At 36.3% G+C, this 26,986-nt stretch overlaps 1 protein-coding gene across 4 annotated transcripts in view; it reads left to right on the top strand.

Moving 5' to 3' along the window:
• Positions 1 to 26,986, top strand: part of Mi-2 (chromodomain-helicase-DNA-binding protein Mi-2 homolog) — a 692,327-nt gene that overhangs the window by 181,504 nt on the left and 483,837 nt on the right. For all 4 annotated transcript variants that reach the window (XM_090390662.1, XM_090390660.1, XM_090390659.1 and 1 more), the window contains one exon: positions 17,887 to 18,105. In XM_090390662.1, coding sequence (XP_090246788.1) covers positions 17,887 to 18,105 — 219 coding nt within the window. The remainder of the gene's footprint in view (positions 1 to 17,886; positions 18,106 to 26,986) is intronic.

Here is a 26,986-nt window from a genome sequence, read left to right as displayed (position 1 = left end):
TTACCACTTGGCCAGCACATATTTGGCTTGTGAACACAAGTTAAAAGAAAAAAACTAGTATAATTTAAACCAAGAGAATAATGAGGAAAATATATATAATAAGATTAAATTATATATTTAAAATATGTACCCATATTGTACCCATGAAAGGTTTTAAACCTTAATACATTAATACCATCAGTGTGCTAAGGGAAGATCCAGAAACTGCTTTAAGGAGCAAGCATGGATCTTTTTTTCAATCCACTTCAGTCTATCTATCTGTCATTAAGCAAGGTGGTGGTGGTCTTACAGTGGACAATGAAATTCATTTACCACCTTGAAGACATTGATAAACATTCATGCTCACAGCATATAGCTTGGCATGTGGAGATGCTACCCATATGTCCAACCATACCAGCAGTGTGTTAACAATATAACTTTGATTTAAAACTGCATATATTAATTTAATGTAAGGTATTTATCATTATTGCTGATACTGTATGCCCACAGATGCGAGACCCTTCAACACTTCTGCACATGTCAGAAGAAGGAGAATCCATTTCGATATTAGGGTAATCAATGCATTTTGTGGGATGAGTGTTTATTATCATACGTCAGAAAGTTAGCTTTTTCTTTTATGAAAATTCTAGTTCTTAAAGTGGTAAATATTTTGCTTGTACAACAGTTGGAAAATTTATGTATAAAGCACGCATGATTTCACGTGTTAGTGACCAATTCGTACATCCTTTATTTCTTTCTCCCCTTCAGCCTGAATTGACTATTCTTGGCACATTGCCAGGCTCAGTTCTATGAAGTGTGTTTTCAACAAAAGATTAGTACTAGGTTGGTTTAGATTTCTTCTTCTATCATCTTCTATTGTTATTAATAAACAAAACAAAAAGCAGTTAGATAACATTATGTGTTCATGCTTATGTTTATATCCATACATTCAACTGCAGATTAGAAGCTTGCAGGCACTGCAGGAGTGCACTATATTCTCTCTCTCTTACATTGTTTCATGTAATATTTGTATTTTTGCTTCTAACAGCATGACCTATTTATCTTGATATTTGTATCTTTATTGCATCTATATATATTCTATCATCTATCCATATTAATATACACAATAAAAATATTTATTGTGTACATTAATATGCCAAAGGGTTGAACACACATTATGCTTCAATAGAAGTTGTCTCACAATAATGAATAACATAAAAATAATAATTTTCTACTGAACAGTCATGAAGTTATTCTTTGTTCTGGTCATGCTTTCCATCATGTAATAGCTGTTTTTAAATTACTTCTAATTTTCACTATATTATTTAAGGAAATTACAACGTACTAGGATATATGTTAAAATAAATTTTAATATATTTCTATATTTCGGCAACGTCACGTTGCTATTTTCAAGAACTTAAGTACAAGACATGTGCACATAGGCACAGCACAACAATAAGTGAGGAAGAAGTATGAAGCTGTTATTTCTCCTAAAGTCCTGATGGTGCCCTCTAGCGGGCAATGTTGGTATTCTTGGACGATTGGGCTGGAGGTCTTCTGATGTAGGTTTCCCAAATTTGAGGAAGTCTCATGCAGCCAAATTTGTTGAGGTTTGGATCGTTTCTTAGGGCTGAAGCTGATTCTAGGAAAAGTCTTTCATATCTGTATTTGCTACGGTGTATTATCCTGGCTTTCTTCCACCGTATTCTATGGCAAGTATCCAGCGCATGGTCAGCAAGACCAGAGTAGCTGTATTGGTGAAACCGGATGTAGTCCTTGTGTTCTGAAATTCTGATATTTGCTGTCTTGCCTGTTTGGCCAAAGTAGGACAGCTTACAGCTGCAAGGGACCTGGTATACACCAGGTAGGTCTAGTGGGGGAGGTTGGTCTTTAGTTGAGAGGATAAGGGATGCCAATTTTTTATATGGTTTGTAACAAGAAGTTATGTTTTTTTAGGATTTCTGTGATTTTTTCCCGAGGTGCCTCGGATATAGGGTATGGTGATGGATTTAGAGTAATCCTTGTTGTGAGGGGGGGGGGGGTTGTGGTTTACTGGTTTCAATATTTTTTGGGGGGGTAGCCATTGGCTGAGAAAGTATTGAGAATGTGGTTTAGTTCTGTGGTTAGGGCATTGTCATTAGAGCAGATAAGTTTGGCCCTGTTGTGTAGTGTCTTAATGACTCCATATTGCCAAATCCCCCCCCCCCCCCCTCACAACAATATGGAGTCATTAAGACACTACACAACAGGGCCAAACTTATCTGCTCTAATGACAATGCCCTAACCACAGAACTAAACCACTTTCTCAGCCAATGGCTATCCCCCCCCCCCCCCCCCAAAAAAAATCCAAAAAATATTGAAACCAGTAAACCACAACCCCCCCCCCCCCTCCTCCTCACAACAAGGATTACTCTAAATCCATCACCATATCCTATATCCGAGGCACCTCGGAAAAAAATCACAAAAATCCTAAAAAAACATAACTTAACTTCTTGTTACAAACCATATAAAAAATTGGCATCCCTTATCCGCTCAACTAAAGACCAACCTCCCCCCTAGACCTACCTGGTGTATACCAGGTCCCTTGCAGCTGTAAGCTGTCCTACTTTGGCCAAACAGGCAAGACAGCAAATATCAGAATTTCAGAACACAAGGACTACATCCGGTTTCACCAATACAGCCACTCTGGTCTTGCTGACCATGCGCTGGATACCTGCCATAGAATACGGTGGAAGAAAGCCAGGATAATACACCGTAGCAAATACAGATATGAAAGACTTTTCCTAGAATCAGCTTCAACCCTAAGAAACGATCCAAACCTCAACAAATTTGGCTGCATGAGACTTCCTCAAATTTGGGAAACCTACATCAGACGGCCTCCAGCCCAATCGTCCAAGAATACCAACATTGCCCGCTAGAGGGCACCATCAGGACTTTAGGAGAAATAACAGCTTCATACTTCTTCATCACTTATTGTTGTGCTGTGCCTACGTGCACGTGTCTTGTACTTAAGTTCTTGAAAATGGCAACATGACGTTGCTGAAATATAGAAATATATTAAAATTTATTTTAATGTATATCCTAGTACGTTGTAATTTCCTTAAAATGTAAATTTTTAGTCCCTGAGTTTTTGATTTGATTTTTTACAGTTCCTTAGTTATTCTCTTTAAGTTTCAGTATTCTTTAATATCATTAGATATTGTATGATTTGCAAAATTGATTTATCTGATTTTTCTTGAATGATTATTATGAAGTAAGATTTAGGGGAGGGGTGGGGGCGGGATATTTTTGCACAACATTTTTGTTCTAATATTATAAGTGCTAATGAAGTGAAAATAAGTATAAATTTTACATTGATTGGTTTTTAATGGTATGGTGCTATAAATCTGAAGCATCAACAGATTTCTCTTTAAATAATTAGGACAATTAAATGCACACATGCTGCCACTTTCCTTACTAATATCTTCATTTTAATAGGTTTTTGTTATTAATGTCATCTGTTCACTCCCTTTATTTTGTCTAAGTGGTCTCTAGTCATGGATCAACTTTTCTGTTTCTAACCCATCTCACATACATATATGTATTATCATGTACCTCGATAGTCTAGGCCTGTTATGGACTGTTCAGGCCTCAGAAGCCATTGGAAAGCCCCTTCAAAGGATGAGCTTCTCTATTATAATAAAAAACTTGATTGGCTGGACTTTCCATTTCCATTCTTTTGACATACTCCATCCACTTGTTTTTATATTTCTTTATTTTGTCTGTTATTGGTTTTACATTTAATTCTTTCATTTATGATCAAATAGGATGTTTTCCTTCTGAATTTCATTTCAGTTGCCATTACTCTTTGCTTACCTTTTTGTTTGATTATCCATATTCTGCTTCCTTATATTTCACTTGCAGTAGCATTAGTAAAGTTAGTGTATTATAAAATTTTAAAGTCTGTTTTTGTATCAGGTTAGTTTTAAGTGCAGGAAACCTGTTATATTTAGGTATTTTGTAATTTTCATATTTATTTCCTTTTCATCTTCATGTGGAAGCATGCATCCTAAATATATAAAAGAATTAACCTGTCCTAAAATTTTATTTATTACTATTTTATTTCGAGCTGAATCTTGACCTTAAAAAGCCATTGTTTTTGATTTTCTGTTGAGATTATCATTCCAAAATCTTCAGCTATTTCATTCCAAATAACTTTCTTTTGGAATCGCCTTCAAATTCCATAATTATTATCTACTTATTAGCAAAAAAGGAGTGTGTTTAAATTCATATTGGAGGATGGTTTAATATCTTGATATTTTTATTATTATTTCGTTTAAATAAATGTTAGATTTCCAGATATGAGAAAACTCTGTCTAACTCCATGGTTTATTTCTCTCCACAATGATAGTTCACAGTTCAATGACATCCATATTTCATTACCTTCATATATGTGTATAATAGCTCTCAAGATGTTATTTGGTATTTGTCTTTCTTGTATAGTATAGTAAATAAAATATTTCTTTCAATGAATGCTTTTACACAGTAAATGTGATGAGTATTTCTATCTTTTTCAGCTTTTTTTAAGTCCAATATAAATTCCATGTGTAGACTATTATTATCATATTTTGCTGCATATGAATGTGCTAGTTTTGTGTATAGTGTATAGTACACTTCATCAGAAGAGTGAATTTAAAAAATATGATTGAGTTACACAACAAGCAAATTAACGGAAAATGCAAACACAAATCAGGATTAGCAGCACATATAACAGACAAAAAATCTAATACTATGGCAGCATACAAAAATGGCCTACACTGACTACAATTTCTTCGCCAGAGCATTCAAAGTCATCGCAAATGTTAAAATCCCCACATCGATGTTACAAGGTATGGGACCTTATACAGGACCCTAACAACGTATGATCCTACATGAAGTTTAGTCATCTTTCATCAAAAACCTGATGCACTCAGATTTTAGATGCAGTTATCATCTGAAGTTATGGTAGTTAGGAATTTGAACTGTAAATTTCTAACCACCATAACTCCAAGATCTCTAGCATCCTCATCAGTTATGCCAAGCATAATTCTACCAGTATAATCTGATGTTGGATATTTCATATCACATTTTGATACCTATCCATCAGCCACCAACTTATCCAAGCTAGTAGCTTATATTTCAATCTCATATTCTGCAGTTTGTGCAATAGCCTTTTGTGTGGTATCCTATCAAATGCCTTAGCAAAGTCCAACAGTATCATAGTATATCCATTCCCTTATTCAACTCAGCCATAACATTATAAAATAAGAACATTTGCTTGGACATGATTTCCTTTTGATAAATCCATACTATTCCTTGCAAAGTATAGCTTGTTTGTCCACCCATTTCTGTAAACAAGTTCTTACCGACATTTTCTAAAATGTTTACAATTACTCCAGAGATATTGATAGGATGATAGTTAGACACATCGGTCTTTGCACTATCCTTGTGCAATGGGATTATCATGCATTCTTTTCATTCCTGTGGGTTCTTTCCTGCTGACTCAAATTTTACAAACATGTCAAGGACTTAGCCAGTTCAACTGAACATTCCTTTATTACACTTAATGATATTCCATCTGTCCCAATTGCAAAATTCTTATCCATGTTATGCAACAGCTCTAGGAACTCTAGAAACACATTTAGATACTGCCTCATTCAAGTATCTTTTCATGCATTGCTGATATCCTTCCCATTCAGTAATTATTATTATTATTCAGGCCTCCATGGGGTCAAAAGATTCATCACAGGAGGTCCTTCCTAGGAAACACAAACTCTATCAAGACTCATCGTGGGAAGTCCCTCCTATAAAGTCTATCATACCACTCCTTAAACTCATTGACCATTCTCGCTCTCACCACTCTATCAGGCAGTGCATTCCACAGTTCAACCACCCTCCATGCAAAGAAACCATTCTTCACCCTCTTGCTCACAGTTTCCTTTCGGAACTTCAAGGGATGGCCCCTTGTCATCACTCCTTCCTGCTGTTCAACCAAGCGAAAGAACTCCCCAGTGTCAACCCTGTAACTGCCTCTTAACAGTTTAAACGTCTCAATCATATCACCTCTCCTCCTCCTTCTATCCACCAAACTCTGCAGTCCACATTCCCTCAGCCGATCCTCATAACTAACATTGTACAGTCCTGAAACCATCTTTGTTATCCACCTTTGTACCCTTTCTGCAGTTAATTTATCCCCTTCAAATCCTGGGGACCAAATCTGAGAACAATCTTAGACCAAATCTAAGTGTGGTCTGATCAGAGTCTTATACAACAGAATGATAACTCTTTTATCTTTGCAGGTCAGCGTCCTTCTCATTATTGCAGCAATCCTCTGTGTTACCTTCACCACCTTTGCAATTTTTCCCCTAAATTTCAGGTTTCTATCAATCATCAACCCCAGATCTCTTGTCTCTGCTACTTCCTCCAGTAGAGTATGCAGTGTCCCAAACCTCAAGACCTTACATTTTGCTGCATTAAACTGACATCCCCATTCATTTGCCCATCTGTCTAGCTTATTCAAATCCTCTTGCAGGGACACCACATCTGCACTATTACTAATAACTCTTCCCAGCTTCACATCATATGCAAACCACTGACAATGTCATTGATATAAAGGTTAAACAATTATAGGTCCCAGTACTGAGCCTTGTGGGATGCCACTTGTAACCCTCTGCTTCTTTGAAACTGCCCCACCATACACAACTCTCTGATACCTATTGGACAACCAGTCCTGAATCCAGTTGACCAACCTGACTTCCAAACCCATGTGCTGCAAATTATCATGTGCAGCCTGTCAAATTCCTACGCTAAATCCAAGAAAATGGCAGTATATGGCATTCCCTCATCTACTTGTAACTTTATTATAAAAGGCTAGCATATTACTGAAACAAGAGCGTCCCTTCACAAATCCATGTTGACTCTCACAGATAACATTAACCTCATCTGCCCAATGCTGTATACGGTCCCTCACTAATTTCTCCAAAATCTTAACAACTACTAATGACACACAAACTCGCCTATAATTACACACTTCCAGTCTGCTACTGCCCTTATGCAATGGCACTATCTTACCTTCTTTCCATTCCCTGGGCACCTTTCCCGTAACCAGACTTTCATTAAAAAGCCAGGTCAAAGGAGCTGTCAGTTCTTTAGCACATTCTCTCAAAACTTGTGGTGAAATACCATTCAGTACCACAGCTTTACTGACATCCAGAGTACTCAGTATTTGGAATACATTCTCCTCCTGAACCTCGAACCTGTCCTGTCCCTCTAGTATTAAAATTTACTCCTCCAGGATGAAATCTTCCAATAAAGTGTTCATTGAACAATTCCACTATGTCCTATGCATCAGTCACTCTATCCCCATTTTTATCCCACAATGTCATTCTTCCACAATCATTTCTCCTCCTACTGGCCACATAGCTAAAAAATTCCCTAGGATTTTCTTTGGATCTTAGGGCCAATCTCTTCTCATATTCCAGTTTCACCTTCCTTACCATACTAGTCACTCTTCTGGCCTGTGTCTTATATTCTTCATGCATCTGATCTTCACCTGTCTCCTTATATCTCTTCCATAGCCTCTTTTTCACATGCAGTTCCTGTTTAATACTGTTTTTCATCCACTTTACACCAAATTGTGTCCTCTTCTTCACTTGTGGAATATAGCTTACTATTGCTGCTAACAAATATTCCTTCACAATTTCCCAAGCACTAATGATATCCCGGCCTTCCAATTCCTCCCTCAATGAAACTTCCCCAAGTTGATGTCTAAGACTATTATAATCACCTGCCTTATAATTCCACATATGTTCTGATCTCTTTGATAATCCTGCATGTCTATTCATCTTCCAAGTCAAAACCACATGGTTACTCTTTCCAACTGGTGGAAGAGATGTCATCTCAGTTATTATCAACTTTTCTGATGCTATGACCAAGTTCAAAACTCTTGAACCTCTTGTTCCTTCTATTACATCTTACCTAAGACATTTGTCCCTCAAGAATTCTAGAAATTCCATTCCCTTATTCCTACATGCATCTTCCTCTCCCCAATTTATACTGCTGTAGTTAAAATCTCCCATAACAATCATTCTTCTTGCACTTGGCAAGCTATTATTAAAACACTTAAGGAATAGAACAACGTAGTTAAGAATATAAATTAAATTAAACTTTAATAAATATTTTCCGATATTTCGGCAACGTCACATTGCCATTTTCTAAAGGAACTTACAAAAAAGTTAAGTGCACGTAGGCACTACAACACAGAAACTGGGAATGAAGAGATGAAGCTATTGTTCTCCTAACAGTCCTGATGGTGCCCTCTAGCGGGCTAAGTAGGTGTTCTTGGCCGTTGGGCTGAAGGTCTGCAGATGTAGGTCTCCCAAATTTGGGGCAGTCGCATACACCCAAATTTGTTGAGGTTTGGAGAATTTCTTAGGGCTGAGGCTGATTCCATAAAGAGTCTTTCAAATTTGTATTTGCTACGGTGTATCACTGTAGCTTTCTTCCACCGTATTCTGTGGCGTGTATCCAGAGCATGATCCACAAGCCCAGAATGACTGTATTTGTGAAAACGGATGTAGTCCTTCTGTTCCGAAATTCTGATATTCGCTGTCCTGCCTGTTTGGCCAGTGTAAGACAGTTTACAACTGCAAGGGACCTGGTAAACACCAGGTAGCTCTAGGGGAAGTGGTTGGTCTTTAGTGGAGCGGATAAGGGATGCCAATTTTCTGTAAGGTTTGTAACAGGAGGTCAGGTCATGTTTTTTTAAGATTTTGGTAATCTTTTCCGAGGTGCCTCGGATGTAGGGAATGGTGATAGATTTAGAGTAATCCTTGTTGTGTGTGTGTGGGGGGGGATCTGTGGTTTGTAGGTTCTAATATTTTTTGGATGAGAAAGTGTTGAGGATGTGATTTAGTTCAGTGTTTAGGGCCAAGTCGTTTGAACAGATTAGTTTAGCCCTGTTGTATAGTGTTTTCACTACTCCATATTGTTGTGAGGGGGGGGGGGGGGATTGTTGGTGAATGTATCTGCCTGTATGGGTGGGTTTTCTGTAAACTGAGAAAACCAAGGATCCATTAGGCTTTTGGGTGACTAGTGTGTCTAGGAAAGGAAGGCTGTTGTTTTCCTCTTTTTCCAGAGTGAATTTGATTCTGGGGTGTTGGTTGTTTAAGTGTGTTAAGAAGGAGAGAAGTGTTTCAGAGCCATGTGGCCAAATAGCGAACACATCATCAACGTAGCGAAGCCATATGGTTGGTTTTTGTGGGGCAGAGGCTAAGGCTTTTTCTTCAAAGGTCTCCATAAAGAAATTGGCCAAGGGTGGGGAGAGTGGTGAACCCATTTCCGTCCCCTCTATTTGTTTGTAGAATTTTCCCTGCCAAACGAAATAGCCTGAGTTCATTGTGAACTGAAATAAGGCTGAGATATCGGGAGAAAATTTAGCTTGGATTAGCTCTAAAGTTTCCTTGAGTGGGACATTTGTAAATAAAGAGGACACATCAAAGCTGACCATTATGTCAATATGTTGGAGTGTAAGGTTTTCTATGCTGGCTTTGAAATGGGCTGAGTTTTTTATGTGTGATGGTGTGTTGCCAGTATAGTGTGTGAGCTCTTTGGCCAAATGTTTAGCTAATTTGTATGTGGGGGAATCAATGCCATCCACTATGGGACGTAATGGCACATTTTCTTTGTGTATTTTTGGGAGTCCGTAAATACAGGGGGAGGGGGGGTATAGAGTTAAACGGCTTTAATCTGTTGGTAACTTCTACAGGCCAAGAAGTGACTCTCTTAAGGAGCCTGTGAAGTTTTCTAATTTGAGAGTTGGTGGGATTGTAATTGATAGGGAGGTAAGTGGCCCGATCTAATAGCAGAGCATTCAGCTTACCTGTGTAGTCCTTTTGGTTAAGTAATACAGTTGCATTTCCCTTATCCGCTTTGGTTATAACTAATTCTTTATTATCCTTCATTTCCTGTAGAGCTTTATATTCCTTGTTTGATATGTTGGTTTTTGGTGGTCTTGCTTTGGAAAGGACACAGGCTACATCCAGTCTTACACTGTTGGCGACTTGATGTGGAAGGTGGCGGATTCCGCGCTCGATCTGGATCATAATATCCTCACTAGGTATTTTATTGGGAGCAATGGCAAAGTTGTGTCCACGTGACAGCGCGTTGAGTGCTTCAGGGTGACTGAAGAAAGGTTCATTACCGTGTTGGTAGCAGGTTTTGGAAAGACGGTAGAGTTCTTTTTTACAGTGACTGAAGAAAGGTTGATTACCGTGTTGGTAGCAGGTTTTGGAAAGATGGTAGAGTTCTTTTTTACAGTGATACACCATAGCAAATACAAATTTGAAAGACTCTTTATGGAATCAGCCTCAGCCCTAAGAAATTCTCCAAACCTTAACAAATTTGGGTGTATGCGACTGCCCCAAATTTGGGAGACCTACATCTGCAGACCTTCAGCCCAACGGCCAAGAACACCTACTTAGCCCGCTAGAGGGCACCATCAGGACTGTTAGGAGAACAATAGCTTCATCTCTTCATTCCCAGTTTCTGTGTTGTAGTGCCTACGTGCACTTAACTTTTTTGTAAGTTCCTTTAGAAAATGGCAATGTGACGTTGCTGAAATATCAGAAAATATTTATTAAAGTTTAATTTAATTTATATTCTTAACTACGTTGTTCTATTCCTTAAGCGTTTTAATAATGCATAACCAACGTATAAGCCTGTCTACGAGAATTGGCAAGCTATTGTCTAAACATCTTCTGGTTCCCACCCCTCTGTGCTCCTTGGTTTGTAGCAACACCCCCACTAAATATCCTGTCTTGCCCACCTCTACCTAACACCATATGCTTTCAAAATCATTAGTGTCTGCCTTCCTGATTAGTATCAGGCAATGGATTACATGGTTCACTTCCTGATGGTATTTGACTCTTTGTAATATTTTGATCTAAGTCCATCACAGGTCATTTTGCTGATTACTCTTGTCAACTCTTACTTATCTGTGTCTCCATAATTGACTACAGCTTTCTTCAGCTAGACGCAATATAACTATTCATGTTCGGTTTTCCTGCTTCCTGATGATCATTACCTGAAGTTCCTGCTGTTCGCCTATCACAGTATCTAGCAACTTCCAGAAAATCTAATTTTTTTAACAACTCCACAGCCTTTAACAATGATGGAAGCATAACCTGCAAATATTAATTTCGCCATGGTACATATATTGAACCATCAACTTTAAGTCAGTAAACTTTATATAACTAAATGTCACAGGATGATTATTTGATCATAAAATATTATTACAAGAATCACTTACATTTAATGTCTTTATTTGTAAAATTTTTGGATAAGTTTCATAGCCATTATCAGTACAATTATGGGAAAGCACAAAAATGAGAAAAGCAAAGCAAAAAAAGTACATGATATTATGTGCACTTTCAGCTGCAGGAGAATAGCTCCATATCCAGAATAAATTACAATAAAATAATTAGTTAATAAATTATTTTTAAATATAAACAAAAAATTCATTACAAATTAAGGAACACATGAATGGTGAGTATTAGTCAGGATAACTTCTGAAAACTGAGAAAGTTTTAGGAAATTGTTTTTGTTCAGGTTTGGGTTGTGAATATGTACAGTCTTTCCAGAAGAAAATAACTTTTGTTTTGGTTTTGTTCCAATGAATCCTGTGTTTTATAGATTATGCAAGGGTTGCTAAACTGGATTTATTGGGTTCTTTAAGGTATTCCTGATGTTCTTCAAGATGAATTTGTAGTACTATCAGTTTGCCCATAATAACATAAGCTGCAACAGCAGGATAAGAAAGAGGAGGATATTTGTCTTTAGGTGAGATAAGGAAAGTATTAAGTTTGCAAACTGGATGGAAAATGACTTGAGTTAATCTGTTGAAGTAGTCTTGCTATTTCTTCTGAAAGTTCTTTTAACATAAGGAATACAAATTCTGGTAATTTCTTCTTGAGGCAGATTAAAATGACAACCATAATTATTGATTCTTTTTTATCAATAATTTTTGCATTATAAGCATTGGAGATAAAGGTAGTTCTGATAAGAAACAGTTTTTTGTCTAGAAGAGAATCTGTAAAACATATTTTTTGAGCTTTGTCAGCTAAAGATTTGATTACACCATATTTCTGACAAGGGGGATGATGTGAATTACAATCAATGTATTTATTAGTATGAATTTATGAATTGGTTTTCTATATACTGAGAACTGTAGACTACCATATGGTGGACGTAGAATTAGAACATCCAGAAAAGGAAGACTATTGTTATCTTCTACTTCTAGGGTAAATTTTGTTCTTGGATTTATTGAATTAATTGTTTCAAGAAATTCATTACAATCAGACAAGGAGGAGTTTCATATAGCAAACACATCATCAGCATATCTGTACCAAATGAATAGTTGAAGTGAAAAAACATCCAGAATATGTTGTTTGAAATGTTTCATAAAGTAATTAGCTAGAGTTGGGAAAAGGGGAGACTCCATAGCTGTTCTCTCTCTCTTTATCTGATTGTATAGTGTGTTCTGGCAGCTACAATATTCTGTATTAATGACAGAATCAAATAATTTTACAATATCAGGAGGAAGTCATTATGAAGGAATTCACTCATGTCTGTCAGAGGGATATTTGTAAATAGTGAGACTACATCAAAACTTACTAGAAGATCTGTGGGCTGTAAGGATAATCCTGAAATTTTATTCTTAAAATCTATAATAAATTTAGTTTAATCCTTTATCCAAGTGTAGGCAAACAAAGTTTGTGTCTGGAGTATCTTCAGGACTGAGGCAACTCGTGGTAAAGGTTGACCCAGCTCTCATCACTCCTTGTCTTAGTATCTCCCATAATGCAAAGCATATCCCCTTGTAGACATGTATAATGGTATGTATTAAGGGAAGGGCCACTACTCATATAGGTAAAGATGACTTCTCCATTACCTCCGCCTTGGTATCACCACCTCTGGTCTGGCCCCACTGACGAGAGACCTCAATAAAGGTTGAAACCGGTCTGGGTAGTGGCCCTTTCCTTAATGTAGCATAATACATGTCTGCAAGGAGATGTGCTTTGCATTATGGGAGATACTAAGACAAGGAGTGATGAGAGCTTGGTCCACCTTTACCACGAGTTGGCTCAGTCCTGAAGATACTTAAGGCACAAACTTCGTTTGCTTACACTTGGATAAAGGATTAAACTAAATTTGTTATAGTCTAACCAAGTGGGAAAAAAAAAAACTTCCAACATTCTTAAAATCTGGTGAATTTTTTTTTATGAAGGAAGCAGAATTTTTAGTAGATGCTGAAAGAAGATTTGAGTTCTCGAAAAATAATCTGTAGAGAAGAGGACTGCTTGCTCAGAACTACTTTATGAGCCTTAAAGGTCATTCCATCACACAGTAATGTTATATCTTTTACTAGCAACTAAATTATCAAAAGCAGTTATTATATTAGATTTATATTTGTACCCTTTTAGGGCAAATATTCTGTGATCTTGTGATCATATTTAGTATTGAACTAACATTAAAATAACATATACAGGCAGCCCCTGGTTTATGCCAGTCAATTTACTGTGATTCACAATAACGGCGGTTGCCTGCGCGTTCTTTCTTACTAGGTTGACTGAGAAACGATGCTAGCAGGCACTCTAGTATTTGAGTGTTTACCGAGCTACTACGACGTATATGTATCAAACCTAGTTTTAATGTTGAATCTACCTAATTGTTCTATTTAATTTTTTTACATACATACGTATGATATCTTCTTAATATATCTGGTATGTAATTACATACCAGATATATCATATGTAATTACATATGATAAAGTACGTAATTACATACCATGTCTGATAATAGAAGTGCAGAAAAATTAGCAGAACTTGGTGTTAAGACGGCGTGGAAATCAATCAATCACACTTGAAAAGAAGATGGAGGTGATTAGAAGAATGGAAGATGGGCAGACACATGCTAATGTCTGTAGAAGTATGAACTCACCTCCATCGACTGTTACTACAATTATGAAAAATGCAGATAGAATAAAACAGTCTGCGCAACAATCTACAGCAGCACTAAATGCAAAACATGTACATTATAGCAGTGGTAAACTTCATGAAAAAATGGAAAAATTATTATCATTATGGGTGGATGACTTGAATCAGAAAAACATTCCTCTGACACAGGCTGTTATAACTGAGAAAGCAAAAACAATTTTTGAGGATCTTAAAAAGACAGATGGAGGCAAAGAAACATTTTTAGGAAGCAAAGGTTGGTTCATGAGATTTAAGTCACGAAGTAAGTGCCACAGTGTCAAATTATGTGGTGAGGTGGCAAGTGCAGATGTTATGGCAGCGGCTGCTTTTCCTAAAGAATTTCAAGACTGTGTAGAACAAAGAAGTTATCCTCCTGATCTCATTTTTAATGTTGATGAGACTGGGTTCTACTGGAAAAAATTGCCATCACGCACCTTCATTTCCTGTGAAGAACGTTCCACTCCAGGTTTTAAAGCTGCAATAGATAGACTTATGCTTTTGTTGGGTGCAAATGTCTCCAGAACTTTGAAGCTTAAACCAATGTTGGTGTACCATTCACAGACACCACTTACCTTCAAGGGTCTAAAAGCCATGTTGCCAGTCTATTGGAAATAGAACAAGAAAGCTTGGGTTACACAAGATGTTTTTATAGATTGGTACACAAATTATTTTTGTCCTATCGTGCTTCGCTTCTGTAAAGAAAATGATTTGCCAGCCAAGGCATTGCTTCTCTTGGATAATGCCCCTGGACATCCTCGAAACCTTGCTGAAGTAAGAACACCATTGGATATCAAGATTGTTTACATGCTCCCAAACATCATTCATCATCTTATTGCCAATATACTCAGAAAACTCACAATTGTTGATGTTGCAACCCTGACTTTCTGAGAAAAAGAACTGACATCACTATTACAGCAGTCAACATAAATACAGTATCGAGAAGAACTCCCAGAAAAGCAAAATGATGAGTCTATTAGAAATTTATTTAACATAAAAGGAACAATGGCATGGCTTTCTGATGAGACAAAAACGAAATACCGAAATTCAAATAATTTTGCAAAAAAAATACTGTTGCCGTTCCCATCGTCATATTTAGTTGAATGTGGCTTTAGTGCTGTAAATGACTTGCTACTGAAAAATAGAAATCATTTGGATATCACAAACCATGGGGATTTGAGATTGAAGATGACTAAATTAATACCTCAAATAAAAACACTTTGCAGCAGACATCAAACTCGAGGATCTCATTGACTTGGATTTTATTTTCCCGAGTTCAGTTCGATTTATGTTTTATAATATACAAAGTGTAATATAAAATTTATATTCATTGAAAAAAATCAAATTAAAAACAGTTTACCTATGTTCCTTTTTTATTTAACCACCTTACCAGCCATTATGGATCAAATACGAAGTATATGGACCATTATGGACCTCATACACTTCGTATCCATCATATATTTCAATGTAATATCAATGGTATTACAATTTTAATATGCACTTCGCATCCATGGTAAGCTGGACGTATATTTACGTCTTGGTCGGTAGCGTGGTTAAAGTACATATTTATATTATACTTTTTCAGAACTTGACTATTATGCTGGGGGGGGGGCATCAAAATCTTTGAGGCATTCAGGTGGGGCATGATCCAAAAAATGGGAAACACTGAGCTAGAAGGAAGGTTACTCCTCACTTCCTTGATTTTAGTTGCTTATTACTTTATATTTCAGTTTAACATAACTGACTTCGTTTTGCAACTAAGGTAGTATATCTAGCCTTTTTTTTTTAGCTTAAAATGAATAAAGGAAAGTTCATTCATTTATGCTTGACAATTCATATCTTCTATGCCAAAAATGGGAAATGGAGAAAAGTCTGACCTTTTTTTCCCCCCCAATCTGTAGTAAGTAGTTCTATGAAATGTAGGTAAACCATTAGCTGAACTGAAATGAGTGGCCATTGAGATTACTACTCAGTTCATGTTCATCAGCACTGTTTTTTAACTTGGTTTGTCCCATCACTCACTGCATGTCTTCTTGATATTAAAAACAGCTGCTTTTAAATAAGGTGTACTGGATTAAACTTGACAAGAAATTATATTCTTGTTTTATCCATTATCCAAGTGCAAGCAAAGTGTATATGTGAAGTATCTTTGCAACTGGGTTACTTGTATATAGAGGCTAATGACTTCACATTAATTGCCTTAGTGTCCCATAATGCAAGACGCACCCTTTCAGACGTGTATAATGCTATGCCCTATGGGAAGAGCCACCACCACCCATACCAGTTTCAACCTTGGAGGTACTGTTAAATTGCAGGGGTACCTTTCCAAAAACTGTTATCTACAAAATTACTAAATCTCTGATTGACCCTAAAGGATCACTGCTAAACTAATCATTCCAGGACAGGAAATTCAGCGGTGGTTCCACTCAGTGATAAACAAAAAGCTGCCACCGAGCAGAACTACTCTAGTCCCCAGAAAGCAAACAAACTCAAAGATATACATTTATAAATGTCATCAGTGACTGATGACATTTAGGAAAACGGTAGCTTCCTCGCTTCGTTTCTCATTTGCTGTTATGTAGTACTTGCGTGCACGTGTCTTTATCTTAAGTTCCCATGGAGATGGATGGCAACGTAACATTGCCGAAATATCGGAAAGTATATATTAAAGTTGATTTAATTTATATTTCTAGTGTACGCTGCCAATTCCTTAAGTATTTAGTTATCATGTTTAACCAGCATATAAGCCTTTCTACAAGAATTAAGATTGAACAAATTTGGGATCAGTACAGATAGCAGCTGGAAGGGTGAAAAGTAGCATTGATCAGAAATGTATGCTATGTTTTTTTAGAGACTGAGGTGATGTGTTTCTGTCTAAAAAAACTATGACATTGAAAGTGACCAGGTTATTCTCTCTTCATTGAAAGAGACCATGAAGGTTTGTGTTTAATGTATCTGGATATAGAAGATCGTGATGCTTTGTATGTTTTTGCACAATGGTTTGTTAGACAAGCAAGAGAAATTATCATCTGCAAAACTATGGATTAGGTTATTGGTTAGTGAGAGAGGAGTAGTTAGTAGAGCTGAGCACCAGAATGGGGATGCTTTTGCATTGATGAAGTATGAAGAAAGGAAGCAGTCACCATGAAATACTGTGATTGACTAGAACGAAAACTGGCTACTCTTAGAGGTTGGAGACGGAGCCTCCCTTGTGGCATTCTGACCAGGTACCCGTACCAACACTACTGTGATCTCTCAACACAGAGAAGCAGCAGTTGAGTATTGAGGGTTTCCCGAATTCTTTTCTTTTCTTTGTCTTTCTTCGCTGTCTTACATTCCTATTAGTATAGGAATGTAAGAGAGCTATCAAGCTCTCTTACATTCCTATACTAATTACTCTGGGCCTATGATGAACACCCCTTTGCTTTTTCACTTCAATGAAGATCAAACTCTGGGTTTTGCTCCCATTGATGACCTTTTAATAATGTTTGTCTTTGGGTATGATTCCAGGGAGTAGAGCGGTTCTGCTTGGTTTTTGCCTGTGACTAGTAGAGCCAAGATTGAGAGTTAAATGAGTTTAGGAGTGATCCTCTTTTGCGTTACCCATTGAGATTTAGAATGATCTTGTAGGTTAATTAAGTTCAGTCAATCTGAGTTGATAAACCTCCTTCCCCCTCTCTCCATCTTATTATCTGTTTTTGTAACAGTTTAGCATATCAGTAAAAGCTTAATGATTATTACAAACTTAAACATACCACATACTAACATGGTACCAGAATGTTAATTAAAATAAACTTTTGTCAAATAAATAATTTAAAAATATCAATCATATAACTATGTTTATTAATTTTTTTTATAGGTCGAACCTCTAAAGGGAAAAGTATCTAAAATTCTAACTTGGCGATGGGCTGAACCACCTAAATTAGATGACTTAATCAAAAATGAAGACCTGAAAGATGACATCCCAGCTGCACAACCATCAACTAGTAAAAAAATTCAACCAAAGCCTCAAAGAGAATTTTTTGTCAAGTGGCATGATATGTCATATTGGCATTGTTCATGGATTTCAGAATTACAGGTGCATAACATGTATCATAAACATATAGTTAATTAGAGTAGCCAGATTTCTGTACATTATTATTATTAGTAATAGTATTGCAATTAATGTTTTTAAATTATGTTTGCGTTTAATATTAGTGGTGTGACATAGCTGACCCCCTGTTCATCTTCCCTCCCCCCTTATCCCTTTTGTTTGTAGCTTGATGTAAACTGGCTATCTACCCCATGCAGATGATTGGTTCTCTCATCATCTTTCTACTCTTCCATATTTCCCATCCTGTGAGTGTTTTGTATTATGCTTAAGTTATTTTGTTAAGTAAGAAATGGTGGGAATAATCGTTAGTACAGGGTGGTCAATAAGTCATAGAACATGCTGCCGTAGAAAGGGCCCATCTTTGTGAAGCAACTGCATAAGTTTTTTTAATGTACCAGATTTTTTTATTTTTTATTTTTATTAATTATGAAAAACCACATAATGTAAATACCTTCCATTTTTGGCTTCACAAAAAAATGGACCCTTTCTGCAGAATGTTCCATGCCATGGGCCACTGTGTATAACAGGTAGAGAAATAAGGCAATTGCACATATTTGTAAAGTCTTGGTAACAATGCAATACTATGATTGGTGTTAGCAGAAAAATGTAAAGTGATATGTAAAAATGTAATCTTAAAGGGGAAAAGTGGAGTGCGGCTACATACTGGTCATTGTATGTATCATGAATGAGGGATGAGCTAAGCATACCTGAATGTTGAGAGAGAGAGGTATTATTAATGCTACAAGTTTTAAATAGATTTGGTGATGAAGGATTGTTTTTTCCTTGTTGAGAATAGTAAGTCAAAGGTAACAATTCAGGAAATGGATATTCTAGAAATATCAGAACTGACTCACAAGTGACTCTGTGTATAACTTGAGCCAACATGTCTGTTTTTAAGCAGAAGCCTGTCTTGTAATCTTGTGAAAGAATTGCAAACATTGTTCTTGTAAGTAGTGTCTCAGTGGTAGAGATATTTCTGTATGCAAGTCATTCGGCAATGAATCAGTTTTCTCTATGACACCATACTAGCTCCACTAACCAAGCAACTTGCTGCTCCCAATTCCCACAGTGATATAAGCTAGTTACACAAGTTATCATGTAATACGCAGAAAGCAGTGATCGTGAAAGATAATGTGAACAATTGTTTTTTAATTTATTCTGGCAAGCACATTTTTACCATTGCACATGTCTAACTCATATGCAGATGTTATCTTATACTTGTGAAGCATTTATTTGCAGAATTTTGGTTGTTCTGACTGTTTCAGATTTGTGTATGTGATATTTCACAGACTTGGACAGATCTGTGTAGGCCGTGAATTATACTCCTTAAGGTAAAGACTAGCCCACGAGTCATATGGGACAGTCCTTGTTTGGCATTAATATTCATTATATTAGTGTAGGTAAAATAGATAAAATAACCACACCGCAACTTACTTCTTAGTCAAAGATTCTAATACTGTAAACTCTCAGCCAAACATTCCAGTACAGTAAATGCTTGCTATACTGTGAACCAGAGACAAGACATTTCCTCATGTAGACACAAGGATAATGAAACAATTAAAGTAAAATTATTTATTTCTAAATATTTCAACCCGAATATTACAGGCCATCGTCAATTGCTGTTAAGCTAACAAATACAAGTCATAAAATTATAGTGTTAGCAATGGATTATTTAAAACATACAAGCTATGTGATGACATAGATAACAATGCAGTGTGGAAGAGATATAGCAATTAAAACATGATGACTGATGAGAATCAGACTTTCTCAGTTTTTGGTAAGGATAGATACTTGTTACAATTAAGATTAGGACAGTGTAGCAGTTTTTCGGCACACTCTTTAAATAAATGTTCAAACTCGAAGCAGCAACATTAGATTGGAGTAGGTATATCTTAGACCAGAAGATTCAATGGTTGGTGTTGATTCCACATTATGCTAGTCAGGCCTGATTTCTCAGATTTCTTATTAACAATGTAAGATATGTGCTCTTGTAATATTTTCTCCACAGAACATCACTTTTTTTTTTTTTTTCAAAGTAGATGAGGTGACAATCACATGGGACTTGGTAGACACCAGGAAGTGAAAGTGAAGGTCATTTATCTTTAGAAGGAAACGAGGAGAGTTTGTTGAATGAAACAAATGTCAGTACAAGATTTTATTTCTTGAGGATTTTTGAGATTGGTTCAGAAATGCATGACACATAGAATTGGGACTCTTTGTACTGTTTTAGAATTGTTGGAGGTAGGCCTGTAAGAATCATAAACATGCTGTAGTCCATAGTGAGAAGCTGTTCAGTTGCATAATAATATATTGGATGTTGAGAAATTCCTGCTTTAGATCTTGTAGGTTGGAGCATAGTGATCCATAGTGTTGTTAGAGGAGGTGAGAGAAAGTGAAAATAGTAAGTATATTACCTAGATATGATAAAAATGAATTAAGAGGAAGGGCTATGATGTCAAACGATTCAATGCATAGGCTGTGTAGAAGGAATGGATGTGTGGAGTGGGTTTGAGGGAAGATTGGATTTATATATTATGGACAGCCTACACCTGAATGTGTTTGATATCATGAGTCTTGAAAATCTAATAACTGGTATGAGACTTAACACAGAGAGTTAGGAAAACTAAATTATAAAGGAGGAATGGTAAGAATGTGAGTGTAAGAATGACAATGTTTTATAACCATGTTAATGACAGGAACGGGCTTTATCATGGAAATGTTGATGAGGAGAGAACAATTTTGACTTTGTGTTCATCTGGTTTGAACTCATCAAATGTGTGCAAAGATGTCTACATGTATAAGCACCAGAGAAGAATAGAGATCTGCAAGTTGTCCAACTGTGTCATGCAGATTGCAGACGAGAGTATAGTATACAAAAAAACATGCAGGTAGATTATTATGTCTGTACTCGGATGGTGTGGTTGTCAGAAACAAAGGGGTAGAGTTTGTTGCCTTGTTCAGTATGTTGGAACCTCAGATTTTAGCCATTAGCGAGAATAGCTAAAATCTGAGGCTATCAGAATCGGACATACTAACTGCTATTGAGTGTACAGGGTACACTATTTTTAGGAAGGACAGAGTGGATAGGAGAAGGGGGGGGGGGTATTCCGCTAATGATATCAGATGATTTGAATCTAGTTAGAATTGAGACTTATGATTGTAGTACTACTAACAGTATTTCATGTGGCAGTGAGTTTCAAGCCATCTGGTGTGAGGGGAATCTAACAAGATCAATTATATAGTTCGGTGTTGTTACAGACCTGGTGGATTTGTTGCTAGAGATGAAAAAATGCATCACCAAATAGACAAGACGAGTGCAAAAAGAGTAATCATAATGGGAGACTTTAATTATCCAAATATTGATTAGTTAGCAGTAGAATCTCATGAGAAGAATGAAAATGAATTTATTGAGCTGTTGTAGGATGACTTCCTCAAGCAGCATGTGATAGAAGGAACTTGAAGTCAAAGAGTGTTAGATTTGATTATATTGTCAGAGGGTGTTTCATTTAAAGATGTAACTATTCTGCCTCCGGTTGGTGATAGTGATCATGCAGTACTCACTTGGAAAGTGACTAAGTTTATGAATGTTCCATTCAGAAAAGGTTACATGCTGAACTACAAAGCAGAAAATTATGACCAACTGAGAATGGAAAGAATATCAACATTGAATGGGAAGCATTTAAACAATACTTAAATGATGAAATATCAGAATGTGTCCCAAGAGTTTCAAGAATAAATAGAGTAGGAGTCAGATGGATGTGTAATCTTATTAAGCAAGAGATTCGTAAGAAAAGGATGTTGTGGAAGGAATACCGTGTGCATAATGATAATATCCATTATGAGCATTATAAGCAGCAGGCTAGAATAATCACAACTGTTGTATGGAAAGTAAAGTCTGAGTATGAAAAGAAACTGGCTCTGCATGCTAAAGACAACCCACAAGAATTCTATCCATATGCTGCAAGTAAAAGAAAGAATGAATATGATAGAATAACTCTTCTAAATTCTGATGGCATGAGGATTACAGATGCAGAAGAGGTTGTTCAGTTAATGAGTGCCCATTTTGTTAAAAGCTATCAACATGGTGTATGCAACATTGAGCTCACTGTTACCTCTTCACTAGATGAAGAAATGCAGGTGTGTGAGGACGAGGTATTAGAACTGTTGCACAAATTGAATAAGAATTTAGCAATAGAGACTGATGGAATATCAGCACATGCTATAAGAGTGTTCAGCTGAACTGGCCATTCCTCTGATCAGGCTGTTTAATATGAGTCTCAGAACAGGGAAGATTCCAGAGGAATAGAAAGAATGTATGATAATTCCATTGCACAAAGGTGGTGCAAAGACTGATGTTATCCAACTATCAACCAATTAGTATCTCGGGAGTGGTGGTGAAGATTTTGGAAAAATTGGTTAGGACCTGCATTCAGAAATGGGTTGACAGTGAATCTCTACTTTGTAATGAACAACATGGATTTACTAAGGGAAGGTCATGTTTTAGCAACTTGCTCACATTCTATAACAATGTTATGTTACCATTGAACTAGACAAAGGGAATGGATACGCCTTGATACTTTTGGATTTTGCTGAGGCTTTTGACAGAATACAGCATGGTAGTCTGTTGCATAAATTGGAGAATATGGGTTTGGATTATAGAATATTAGCATGGATAAGAGGATGGCTGATTGTCTGATATCAAAAGTGATATATGGCAGATGTGAGTCTGCAAGATTTAAGGTAACCAGTGGTATACCACAAGGATCAGTACTTGGTCAACTGTTATTCAATCTGTACATTAATGATATTGGGAAGGATTTGACAAGTGACATACAGCTATTTGCTAATGATGCAAAAATAGATAAACTAATCAGGAATGCTGCTGATATGCAGTACTTGCAGAATGATTTGAATAGGCTGGAATTGTGGGCATGAGAAAATGGATATGGCTAGGAATCTTAGAGTGTTAGTAGATAAGAAGTTGAAGTTCAGGGACCAGGTAGCAAAGATTGCAAACACAATAACCCAAAAAATAATTGCAATGCTGAAATGAGCATCCACATATAAAGATAAGGATGTCATTTTTCCTCTTTACTAGGCTTTGAACAGACCTCACTCAGACTATTGTGCACAGATCCTGCATCTCCTGGTTTCCATTGTGATTCTGATATAGTGTGTATCAGGATTGTGGAATACTGATTATGAAGACAGATTGGAATTTGTGTACTGCAGACACTAGCAATCAGGAGAAAGAGGGCTGATATGAAATCTGAAAGGATCATACAGGATTTAAGTTGATGGAATTTTTCATTTTATGGAGTTTGACGAAAGGACAAGAGGGCATCCTTGGAAGCTGAGAATGAATGTCGCTAAGAAGGGGGTTTTAACTAGATAAAAACCTGAAGGAACTACCCAAACAGAATATAAACATCGGAGAACATTGGTGCAAATTAAAGGAAATAATATTAAATTCGGCAGAAAAAACAATAGGTTACACAGAAAGAGAAAGTAAAAAGGATTGGATCTCGAAGGAAGTAAAAAGGTTAAATGATCAAAGGAAAATCATGAAACTAAAACAGAAAGAACTATAACAGAAATGAATATAATAGATTAACCAGAGAAATTAGAAAACTAGTTAAAAGAGACAAGAATAACTGGTTAGAAGAAAAATGCAAAATGGCAGAAAAGCTATCAAAAGAAAATAACTTTCATCGATAATATAAACAAATAGACCAAATTAGTAAGACACAGACAACAAAAATTATAATGATCAAAAACAAAGAGGGACAACTAATTGAAAGTAAAACAAAAAGAATGACCAGATGGGGAGAATACTTCAAAGATTTATATAATAAAAACAGCTCCCACGATATTACGATTCCTGCCACTGAAATGGAAGTGGAAACAAATATCTTTACCAAAGAAATAATAGCACACAGCATAAAAAAACTCAAAACTAGGAAAGCACCTGGTATTGATCAAATACATGCAGAATTCTTAAAATCAGGAAAGGAACAACTTTTGGAACCATTAAAAACATTATTTGAAAGGATCTACAAAAACGAAGCAGTGCCTACTGATTGGACCAAATCAGTCATAACTCCTGTATACAAAAAAAAAAAGAGATAAAACAGAATGCAATAATTGCAGAGGCATTAGCCTCCTCAGTATTCCAAGTAAGGTTTTTATGAAAGTACTCCAAAAACAAATTAAGCCATATATAGAACTGGCACTAGGAGAAGAACAAGCCGATTTCAGACCAGGACGAAGCACAATTGATCAACCATTCACCTTAAGACTGCTAATAGAAAAGACACTAGAGTACAACCAAAGTTGCTACATAAATTCTATAGACTTTCGTCAGGCATTTGATTCAATCCGTAGAAGAAAACTATGGAAGAATTTGGAATTCCCAACAAAAACCATAAGAATAATAAAGAATCTGTATCAGAAATCTGAAAGTGCAGTACGAATGGAGGACACCCTAACCAACTGGTTCTGCACGGAGAGCGAAGTAAGTCGGATGCAATCTATCACCAGATGGAAGAAGTAACCAATAAGGCCTTAAACAATGAAGACTTCGGAATCAAAATATATGGGGAAAATGTGACAAATTTAAAATTTGCAGACGACATTGCATTACTTGCAAGCACAGAAGAAAATCTACAGCAAATTTCTGATAAAATAAAGGAGGAGTGTATAAAAATCTGGATTAAACGTAAATATAGACAAAACAAAAATTATGCAAATAGGAAAAAGAAGCACCAATCTGAAAATTGAAATTGATAGTAAGTATCTAGAGCAGGTAGAAAACTTCACCTACCTTGGAGGAATTATTGAGTACAATGGTGGAATTATAAAAGATATAAACAGATGAATCAGTCAAGAGACATCAAACAAGTAACAAAAGTAAGAATCTATGAAACAATGGTCCTCCTAATACTCTGGAAGTGAATGCTGGAATCTCAAAAAGGCTGAAGAGAAAAAATTATTAGTTACTGAAATGGGTTGGCTAAGAAGATTACTTGGAGTATCTCTGCTGGATCGACTAAGAAACAAAGACATAAGGAAACAACTAAAACAAGAAATAACAATAATAAACAAAATCCAAGAAAGAAGATTGCGATGGTTTGGCCATGCGACCAGAATGAGAACAGAAAGACTACCATCTAAAGCCCTGAATACAACGATGGAAAGTAAAAGATCCAAAGGATGGCCCAGAATTAGTTGGATAGACAAAATAAAAGAGGACCTGAAAACCAAATCACAACAAGCGACACCAAACTGGACAGAATTGTTCAGACTCTCCCAGGACAGACAGAAGTGGAAAGAGTTCATTCGGCCTCATCATCATCATCCACATAGATGATGGAAGAGAGAAGAAGAAGGGGGTGAGTGCTTGAGTTTTCTCTCATAGGGTGGTGCATGATTGTATTGAATTGTCTTTGGTTTTTGTGAGTGCAAGAAGTGTGAATGAATTTCCACTTGGTTTTACTATTAAGGATTAAACCAAGAATATAATTTCTTGGCATCTTTAATTTATAGTATAACCAAGCGGAAAAATTTCTAACAACTATCTTTAATCCAGAGTATTTTAATAATGAGGTGTGATACCTTTTGGCTACTCCTTATACTCGTATAAGGAGAAATTGGAGAAGAAACAAAAAAGCAAGTAAAACAACTGAAAGAACTTAATATGCAGACAATATCATCAAAAAGGAAAGATGAATTAATAAAAAAAATTTAAGATAAAAAAAAATTAAAAAAGGGAGTACATTTCAAAAAAAAATATGAAGTAATAAAAAATGTAAAGATGGAGAAGGCTGTGGATCATCAAATTGAAAACTCTTCAGGCTCAGAAGAGTGTTTGGATTATGAAGAACCAACTCTTGCTAATAAAGAGAAAGCAAGAGATACAATTAAAGAAAATATAATAAAGTTTACTGATTCAAAGTGTTCTCAGTGCAGTTATCACATACATGAAAAAAAATAACCAGCTTCCAAATCAGGAATGATAGGCATGAAATTGAAATAATGGAAAGCAACTGTAAAAAACGAAAACGGTTTACAAGAAGCAGTTTACACAATTGCTTCTTCACAGATTGAAGAAATCATCAGATTCATCTAAAATTTAGAAGTGACACTTCATTAATCATAGCATCTCCTTTCTGCATTGCCTCATTAAATGTACGAGGATTCCACAGGCAAATTAAACAAGAAACTGTATGGAAACTTATGCTATGGTTTTTGTTTCTCCAAGAAACATATGTCTGCAGATATAAAAAGTTTAATAGATTGATATCCACTTCTTTCCTATTGGAGCTTTGGAAGAATTAACAGGGCTGGAGTGTGAGTTCTTATTCTTGTTCCCCCCCCCCCCCCTCCTTGGAGCATTCTGTAATATCCAAAGGAATGCAGAAGGGTGAATCGTGACAATTGATTGGGAATACTGTGGATGTGTAATAATGTTTATAAATGTTTTATGCTGCATCCAATGGAACAGTTAGACGAAAATTCTTCCAGGAATTGGAGCCACATTTATATGGTGCCCACTACATTATAGCAGCCAGAGATTGGAATTGTATTGAAAACCCCACATTAGACAAAATAGGAGGACACCCCAAGGAATGGGATATACACAGTTAAAGACATGTCTCGACAATGCTCAATTAGTTTACATATTGAAGATTCGCAATCCTAATCTCCAGGCATACACATACAGGAATCAAGGTATTGGTACTCGTATTGATCAAATTTATATCTCTTCTTCCCTTATAAATAGGATAATTCAGATAAAACATCTTGACATCAACATGTCAGATCATAATCCAGTTCTACTTAAGTTCCACTGCATGGTAAAAGTAGA

Source organism: Typopeltis vanoorti, chromosome 3, assembly GCF_054136105.1.
Source record: "Typopeltis vanoorti isolate ZY-2024b chromosome 3, IOZ_Tvanoo_1.0, whole genome shotgun sequence".
NCBI classification, from domain to species: domain Eukaryota; kingdom Metazoa; phylum Arthropoda; class Arachnida; order Uropygi; family Thelyphonidae; genus Typopeltis; species Typopeltis vanoorti.
Note: the sequence above shows the minus strand (reverse complement) of the source record. Positions and strands in the feature narration are given on the sequence as shown.